Here is an 8,951-nt window from a genome sequence, read left to right on the forward strand (position 1 = left end):
AACAAAACCTAAGGCTCACATTTGCAAAGAAGTGACAGGCTACCTTCTTTCCTACCGTGTTCCGCTCATCCAACACACATTCACAAACATTACACAGAAGGCTGGCTTTAGGATAAGGCTGAGAAAAACCCACTGTCCTCCTAAGATGCGCTGTGGTCAGAGGGAGAGGTTGTTTGAAGGCCAGCCTAGGTCCTGCCCTTCTATCCCCTCAGCCTGCTTCCACGAGCTCCCCCTCCACTCAGGCACACGAAGCTCCAAATCTGCAAGCAGGGGAGGGGGCCACCGACTCTGGGTCCTGTTTGTCGCTTGCATGGCCTTGGAACCCCCAGTCTAACCCCCTCTGATCCGGCGCAACAGCCCCAGGTCGCTGAAGTGCCCCGCCCCGTCGGGCCGCGCGGGGCGCCGCCCCTCTCCAGGCTCCCGGGCGCGCAGGCGGGCACCGGGCCGCGCAGGTAGAGCTCGGCGCGGGCCCCGGCGACGGCGCGGCGGGATGGGGCGGCCCGGGGCCCGCGGCCTCCTGTTGTTCGCCGCCTTCCTGGGGCTCTGCGGGCCGCGCACGGGGCTCGGAGGTACGCGCCCCAACTTCCCTTCCTCGCCCGGGGCGGGCCGAGCCAAGCGGCGCTGCGCGGAGAGGGTGGGCGGCCCGTGGGAGCGGGAGTCGGGTCGGAGGCTGACTGAGCAGGGCGTGCAGGCCGAGCGGGAGCAAGCGGGGCGCATGGACCTCGGACCTTCAGGCCCCCAGGCCCGATCAGGCCCCGCGTCCCCGAGCTGGGCGGAGGGGAGGAGGCGACGCGGCCCTGCTTACAGGTTTGCCCGCGGCGACCCCTTCCAAACTCCCAGCCCCAGCCTGCGCCCCACCTCCTGGTGAACTCCAGAGTTTTTAAGGTCCCACTAGCAGAATGGCCGACTCCGGCGGGCAGCCCGGCTGCCTCTTTTTAGTTTGGGTCTGGAGCTATTTGGTCTCCTGTGACTTGCAATGCGTTGTTGAGGGATCTTCTGTTCACCTGGGATATTCTTTGACCCCTGGTTTCTTGTCCCTTAAGATGCACCGTAGGGGACCTTAACTTTTCTGAGCTCAAATACATAGTGTTTTTTTGTTTGTTTGTTTTTTGTTTTTTTTTCTTTTCTCCATGGCTTTTTTTTTTTTTTTGCCTCCCTCCAGATTAGTAAGCATATGTGGTTCTTTAGACTTTAATCACTGAGTTCCACTTCCTAGGCCTTCCCAACATCAATTCAAAAAAGACTTCCAGGTGACTTTTTTTTTTTTAAAACAGGAAAAGAAATTCTAAATCATAGGTGTTGCATGTGTAAAGTATTTGGATGAGATTCTAAAGATTTAAATTTATTTTCGGGGTGGCCAACAGCATTGCTGCTTGCACCATCATTGCATGATGATGTCATTTGGCAGCTTTGGAGTAGTGTTCCAAGGGCCGTCTAAGCTCCAAGGGCCGCCTAGGTCCTTGAAGGCACCTCAGCCTTCCACTTGTTCAGGTGGTGAGCAGGCTGCTTGGAAAAGCTCTGCTCCTTCCTCATCCTCCTTCATATTTCCTAGGTCCTCATCTGCAGGCTGCCCTGCCCCTTCACGACTGATTCCAAGGGTGGGTGTGGCAAAAGGCCAGAGACATGTTGGCTGCTGTGACTGACTGAAGGAACAGGTGTTGAGTCTAAGAGGAGAGAGACTCCAAAGGGCGGTGAATGGCCTATGGAAAATACCCACGTGGCTTCAGACAGGGGGCCAGTAATAGTATGGAGGCAAAGAGAAGTTTACAGATTGGATTAAGAGTTAGCGAGTTGAGGTAGAGCTTCAAACCTGGGGACTATTATCTGTTCTCCGTTACTTCTCTGGGCTTTGGTTTTTGCCTCTGTAAATTTACCATCATATTAACATCTTCCGAGAGGCTTAACTAAAACAACTGCTTAGCAGACGGAGAATGCTCAATAAACACCCACTTCCTGCCTTTACTATTCATTATTTCCCGCTCCTCCTCTTGTGCGTGGTTGGCACGGGTAGGAGACAATAGGATGCATATTCCTTTAGGTTAGGAGTGTGGCTTCATTATTGAATGAAGAATACTATAGCATGCATTTTAACATGTATGTTCTTCAGGCTGTCAGGACAGCATGACACATATTGTAAGCTCAAATGTTGTGAAATCTACTTTGTGATGCTTGGGAGAATAGTTTGATTATTATTCTTTTATTTTATGTGTATGGGCTGTAGAGAGAAGAGGAAACCCTGGGCTTCCCCATGTCAAAGACTCCAGAGCCTCAGCTCTATACAGGAATGGCAAAGCCTTCCTCTGGTCCATGTGTGGATGTTGACAATATGAAAGAAGATGTCAACCACAACACCCTCTGCCTTGTTTTGGCCCCAAGATTGCTCCCCTACATCTTCTGTTCCTACGGAGATTAGCTATACCTGTCTTCTTGATCCAGCTGGATACCCCACCTCCTTCTTTATCTGTATGTGATAACTCTGGCCTCTTGTTCAGCCATATGCAATAACTGTGTCTCTCCATTCAGCTCTATATAACAAACGTGCTGAGCTTCTGTGAGCCATAGTTTCTGTAGTAGAGGGCTCTAGCAATCTGATCCCAGCTTTCTTTCTTTGTGTCAGTCAGTCTGTCTTTTCTTCATTACCTTCCCACCCCAGTCAGGTTCTAGTCTCTACAGGTCATCTACAGTAATGCACAGATGTGGCTGTGGGTGTTTTGCCTGCATGTATGTTTGTTTACCATATGTGTGCCTGTTGTTTGAAGAGACCAGAAGAGGGGATTAGATCCCCTAGAACTGGAGTTACAGACAATTGGAAGTCACCATGTGGATGCAGGAATTGAGCCCAGGTTCTCTGGAAGATCTATCTGTTCATGCTTGTAACTTCTGAGCTGTCCCTCGAGTTCTGAGAACATTTTCCTTAGTTACCACATGTGCAATTTAAGTTTAGTTTCCCCCCCCTCCCCTGCTACCTGTCTCCTTGTATAATTCAGGGTGTTTCCTTGAACACTTGAATTATCCAAGGTGAGTGCTATTCTTAGTCTTTGAAGGGTTCAGGGTGACAAGTTACCATAGCTGAAGCCACCTTTGTCTGGCAGTAGATATTGTCTAGCAAAGGTACTTTTAGTGCACAGGGCTCAGCAATTTCTATTTGTAAGTCATACTATTGTTATTGGCCAGGTTCTGAAGGTAACAGGATATACATTGCATGGCAGCCATATTATTAGTGATATATTTTTGTTTTGTTTTAGTATTTCTAATTTTGACTACCTTCTTGTCAGCTATTGCTTTTGCATTCTAACAAGGCTGACTGGGCACTTCTTCAAGAAGAACAGTGCCAGGGTGATCTGTTGCTTGGCCTTGAAGCTCCTTATAATGTTTTAAAAATATATCTTTACCCTGGAGTTGTTTAGAAGAATTTTTAAAACACCTTGTATTAACTAGTCTGCTCTAAGAAAATACTCAAGACTGAATTTACTTTAAAGAAAAGAGGTTTATTTAGCTCAGGATTTTAATGCTGGTTCTGGTGAGGAAATCATGGTAGCTGTCATCATGCCAGGAGCCAGGGCAAAGGGAGCCAGAGAATGTCCTGGATGGTGCTAGTCTTGCATTTTCTAGCCTTTTTCTTCAGAGAGCTAACAAGGGTTCCTGAGAACTCCTGTACCCTCTTCTGGGAGTGAAGCCTTAAGTAACCCCATAGCCTCCCGCTAGTCACGCTCCTCTTTACAGCTGCTGGCACCTCTATTTGCCATAGCAGAGACCAGGCTCCCAGTGCATGCACCCTTGGGGTACAGACCACATCCAAACTAAGGCATCCTGGATATTTTTTAAAGGATGTGTTTACTTACAGTGAAATAGTGTAATTGATGAAGCTAGTTAACCAGGTAGGCCTGCCTGTGGTGTAAGTACATGCCAAAAGAGGAGAGGGTTCCCATAGTCAGCTTTCCACATCGTGGAGTTCTCTCTTTGCTTGTGCATCAAGAGATAAACAGCCATTTCACATGCCGATGGAGACAGACTTTCAGCCAGCTTTAAACGGGCAAACTGAATTCTCCTTTGTTCTTTCATTTTTTAGATGACAACTCCCTCAGACGTCCTCATATACTTCTTTGGCTCTGCAGTAAATATCCTGGCATTCCTTTGGTGCCTCGAAACTGGTGCAGAGTCAGATTCTTTTTAGTAGCTGGTGGTTCAGAGTGCTGGTTCCTCATAGTTGAAACACTTAAAGCCCGACCATGGGTGCAGCAAAAGATAGATAAGCGTCATAGAATTCTAGGCATTAGAAGTCAGGTGCCATTGAAGAGGAAGGAGAGCTGTCAACTTCAGCTCTTGGGCACTGTCACTCTAGGGAGGAAGCCTGGCTCCACACTGGACACGCATGTCTAAGGAGGAAGCTTCCAAGACTATCTGGGTATCAGATACCATAAGCAGAGCATGAATAACTGGGCATAGGCTCTCTGGTACAACAGAGGGAGCTGGTGGCTCAACCAGAGCAGGCTGATGCCCAGGCTACTTCATCCACTTAATCATTGGAGACTTCAGGACTAGCAGACCTCAGAACAGTGCCAGACACAGGGATCTTCATTGAGAGAAGGTGATCCAGGAGTTGGTTTTGCCTCTGTAACCTGAAGACCTAGCCCAGAGCAATTGCTCAGAGGCAGATATTTGGGTGAAATGGAGAGTTGGGATCCTAGAGGACTGCAGTCTGCAAAGAGCTGAAGGGCTGTGGATTGCTTGACCTAGATCAATCCAGCCCCTGAAGATTTTTTTAGTGTATGTGAACTTGCTGGCCTCCGAACTTGTCTTCCTCTGACAGCATCAGCCACACTTTTATCACAGGGGCTTGGTGCCAATGTTGCCCTTCACAGTTCACTTTGAGCCATCTGGTCAACCTCTTACCCTATAGCCATAGAGCAAATTTTGGTTCATTGATTTTCTACTGTGACTTATATGTAATGGAGCAGAATTTTGTGTTAATCTGCTGGAAGGCTGCATAGGGTGTTTAGGATATGCTAAGTTATTTCTTATTTGTAAGTTTTGTTTTTCTTCAGAGGAGCTGGTTAAAGTTAGCTGTCTCTCAAATTAATAGTCCACTTGAACTTGATTGCACACAGCATCCACACAATTTTAAAACACTAGAGATTGTTAAGAAGAATCTGTAGGGCAAAATCTGTCTTTCCAACTGGTTTAATGAGTTTAAATCACACAGTGTGAGTACGAGATGTTTTCTAGTGCAGGGCTCTTCTAAGAACTTCTTAGGAATTTGGATGATGCCAGAGAATTTTTTTTTGTTTTCTGGATTTCAGTTTTAAAGACAAATTTCGACGGCCATAATGCCCCTGGAATGTGTTTTAAAGAACAACCATATATTAAAAGATAGGATATTACATTGCCCTAGATACTAAAACTATAGAAAAGTAATTCTGATTTTTCAATGGCAGCAAATAGATCTGAAATGTTTTTCTAAATACATCTTTAATTAATTTATATCCTACATCACAGAGTCACCAGACCCGTTTCTCTAAAATACAGAACTGACCTGTCCCCTACAACTGAAAGCTATTTAATGAGTCCCACTGTTTACAGGATAGGGTTCAGCCTTCTTCACAGACCCACCAGTGTTGACCCTTCTGCTTGGAAGTTTCCTTGGAAGGAACCTAGCTGGCAAGTCATTCATTTGCTCCCCAAACTTGTATGTTTGTCAACAACTCAAAGCACAAAGTCTTCTCATCCCAGGTTCCCATCTCAGTAAGTTTCAACCAAACTCAAAATCTAAACGTTCATAAGGATTGCCTTCCAGCTCCTCCTTTTCTGTCCCGTGTCTATACTTTTTAGTCATCTCTTGAGCTCACTCACCTCTCCTCTGTTTCTTGGCATCCCTTCAAGCCTGTGTTTCAGTACTGCCACCCTTTGAGTTACAGTCTGATGGTGTCATTTCCCTAACGGAGTCTTTTCTAAGCCTCCCTTGATAGGGTCCTGATTCCCGAGGCAGTCATTTATTAAGTCGTCTAACATGTGCTGGCCATTGTTCTATGCCCCAAGAACTAGACAGTGGTCTGACTTACAAAGATTTTGATCTCCAAGTTTTACATTTCATTCTGGGAGGCAGGTTACTGGGGCCAGATTACACTCAGTGACACAGATTTTTAAAAAGTAGAGATTTATAAAGACCGTTAAAGGAGCAGCCAGTCAAGCATGTTGTAAAGGCCCATTAAATGCCCAGAGACAGCCCTTCCTACAGAGAAGGCACCCTTCTACCTCTGTTGGCTGCCTCACCCTTCTGGTTGCTGCAGCCTCGACTATACCCATCCTCTTCATCCTGCACTTAGCAGGGCATGACCTTCAGTGCCTTGTGCTATCACATCTCGAAGTTCTTCATTTTCCCCTGCCTTTCCTCCTGTACCATCCTCTAGGTCTTGCCCAAAACTCCCCACTACATGCCCTTCAACCAGTCTGAGTGATTCAGCTGCGGTCTAATTGATAGTGATTAGTAGTTGTGTTTGGATGTGAAATGCCCCATGACCTCCCTAATAGGCTTGGTCCCCAGATGGAGGTGCTGTTTGGGAGGTGGAGCCTCACTGGAGGAAGTGTGTTGCCTGGGGCAGGCCGTGATGCTTACTGGCCTGGCCTTCCTTCCTTTTCGCTCTGCATTCTGAGTGCGGATGCAGTGTGACCAGCTCTCTTCCTGATCCTGCCACCATAGTGTCTGTCCCTGCTTGTTGCCAGGATGGAAAGTATCTGTTTGGAACTGTTAGAAAAAAAAAAATAAACCCTTTCTCCCATAAGTTGCTTTCCTCGGGGTATTTTATCTTTGCAGCAGAAAAGTAAGACAACAATCTTTTGTGATTATCTTTGGATCTTCATGCTGAAGAAAACCCACTGTCGGCTGGAAAAGACACATTTTCCTTTGATTGTCCCCTTTCTCATTCCCTGGCTCACCCAAACCAGCTCCCTTCCTATTAACTCTACCACTTAAGGGTACAGCTTTTTTTTCTGGGCACATTTTTAATTCTGATAAGCAGTGAGCTGTTAAATTAAGTCTTTACCTTCTGCTCCTGAAAATACTTGGCATATGCTAAACACTCAATAAATAGTAAGCCAAACCTAAACCAAAACAAACAAAACCAAAATCAAATAGAAAGCTAGAGAGAGTTTGGTAGAGAGACTTGTAGTCAATTCTAAGATGAATATAGTAACTGAAAATTGTCTCATAAGAGAAATCACAGGCCACCATAAATATTTGCTGTCTAGGAGCACTATGTTGTAGCCATCTTATTACTAAACACCAGTTAGATTAAGCCTTTTAGCTCTTCTGTCACACACAGGACTAGGACGTGTCTTTGCCTTCTGCAGAGGTCCTCTCCTTTCCCTTCTGGGAACTGATTTCACTTGCTTTCCTGTTTGTTCTTATTGTTATTCCAAGGCATGTTATTAGGGGCTGAAAAGATGGGGTAATTGAGGACATCAAGTGGCCTCTGACTGACAGACCAGAAGTGGTACACTACATTTCCTTGTTTTTCTCTGGAGGCAGTGGAATTTTCTAATCACTAGCTGGGACTGGAATTGATCAGTGCCAGAGAGGTGAAACATGGGAATACATAAGGATATTGTTTGTGAATGTCATTTAGTCATCTCAGCAGTCGATCTTAATGATTTAGAAAACATTTCCTGCCTTTGAACACTTAACAATTCAACCTCCAACCCTGTCGGAAGTGGGGATGTGGCAGGGAGGGCATTCAGGAGAATAAACTCAGCTGGCTGGGAGGTCTATGATGCTTGCTTCATCTTAATGATATTAACTCTATATCTAGCATTGAGTTTACTTATTAATGTATTTGTTGACATTGATTGAGTTTTGAGCCTATTTTTGTTCAGTACTTATTATTAGTTGCATGTTATAGGTACAAACAATGTGTCCTGATTGCTCTCAGCCTCCCTTTACTTTCCTCCCTCCCTCCCAGCTTCTAGTACTCTCTTCCCTACATTAAGAATGACCAAACAAACAAACAAGAACAACAAACCTTCCACATATGAGAGAGAACATATCTGCTTATTTCACTAACATAATGTTCCCTGGTTCCACCCATTTTTGCTGTAATTTTATGGCTGAATTGTAATGAATAATATATCTAAATATTATCTCTGTCAATAATCTGTAGTTGATAGATATAATTTATATCTATCAATTATCCAAAATTCATCTAATGTCACTTATCCATTTGTTTGCTGCTGATTTTATTTTAATTACTGTAACTAGAAAACATGGACATGTATGTAACTCATCCCTTGACTTCCTTACGTCTCTGTGGATATTTGCTCAGAAATGGGAAGGCCAGGTCTTCTGGTAGACCAATTATACTGTTCCGAGGGATCTCCATACTGAGTGTCCTAGTTTATGTTTCTGTTAATAGTGTATGAAAGTTCCTTTACTTCTGCATATACTTAGCACTTGTTATTGTTTTTATATCAGTCATTCTAACTGGGGTGAGATGACATCCTAGTTTTGAGTTGGAATTTCCCAAGTCGCTAATCACATCAAATATTTCCATTCATCTATTGGCCATTTGTCTTTCTTTTGAGAAGTGTCTGTTCAGATCGTTAATAGGAATTTGTTTCTTTCCATGTTGAGTCATTGTGTTCCTTGTGTATTTGAATACCAATCCCTTGTTAGAAAAGTAGTATGCAAAATATCTTCTCTCGCCCTTTAAGTTCTTCAGGCTTCGTGGATTATTTCCTTTGTGGCTTTTGTGTGCTTTTGGAGTCCTTTCTGTATCAATGAGATATTTGAGGTATTTTCCTCTTTATTTTCTTCTAATAGTTTGAGATATTTTAGGTCTTGTACTTGGGACTTTGATGATTTCTGAGTTGATGTGTGTACAAGGGTGAGAGACAGGTGTCAGATTCCAACATCAGGCTCCTCTCTCTCTCTCTCTCTCTCTCTCTCTCTCTCTCTCTCT

The 8,951-nt window shown here is 44.8% G+C and overlaps 1 protein-coding gene across 1 annotated transcript in view; it reads left to right on the forward strand.

Annotated features, from left to right (window-relative positions):
• Positions 1 to 425: 425 nt before the first annotated feature.
• LOC116083261 (chondroitin sulfate proteoglycan 4-like) overlaps positions 426 to 8,951 on the forward strand; it is a 69,290-nt gene continuing 60,764 nt past the window's right edge. The window contains exon 1 of the mRNA XM_031360078.1: positions 426 to 569. Coding sequence (XP_031215938.1) covers positions 491 to 569 — 79 coding nt within the window. The 5' untranslated portion in view covers positions 426 to 490. The remainder of the gene's footprint in view (positions 570 to 8,951) is intronic.

This window comes from Mastomys coucha, unplaced genomic scaffold (genome assembly GCF_008632895.1).
Source record: "Mastomys coucha isolate ucsf_1 unplaced genomic scaffold, UCSF_Mcou_1 pScaffold8, whole genome shotgun sequence".
NCBI classification, from domain to species: domain Eukaryota; kingdom Metazoa; phylum Chordata; class Mammalia; order Rodentia; family Muridae; genus Mastomys; species Mastomys coucha.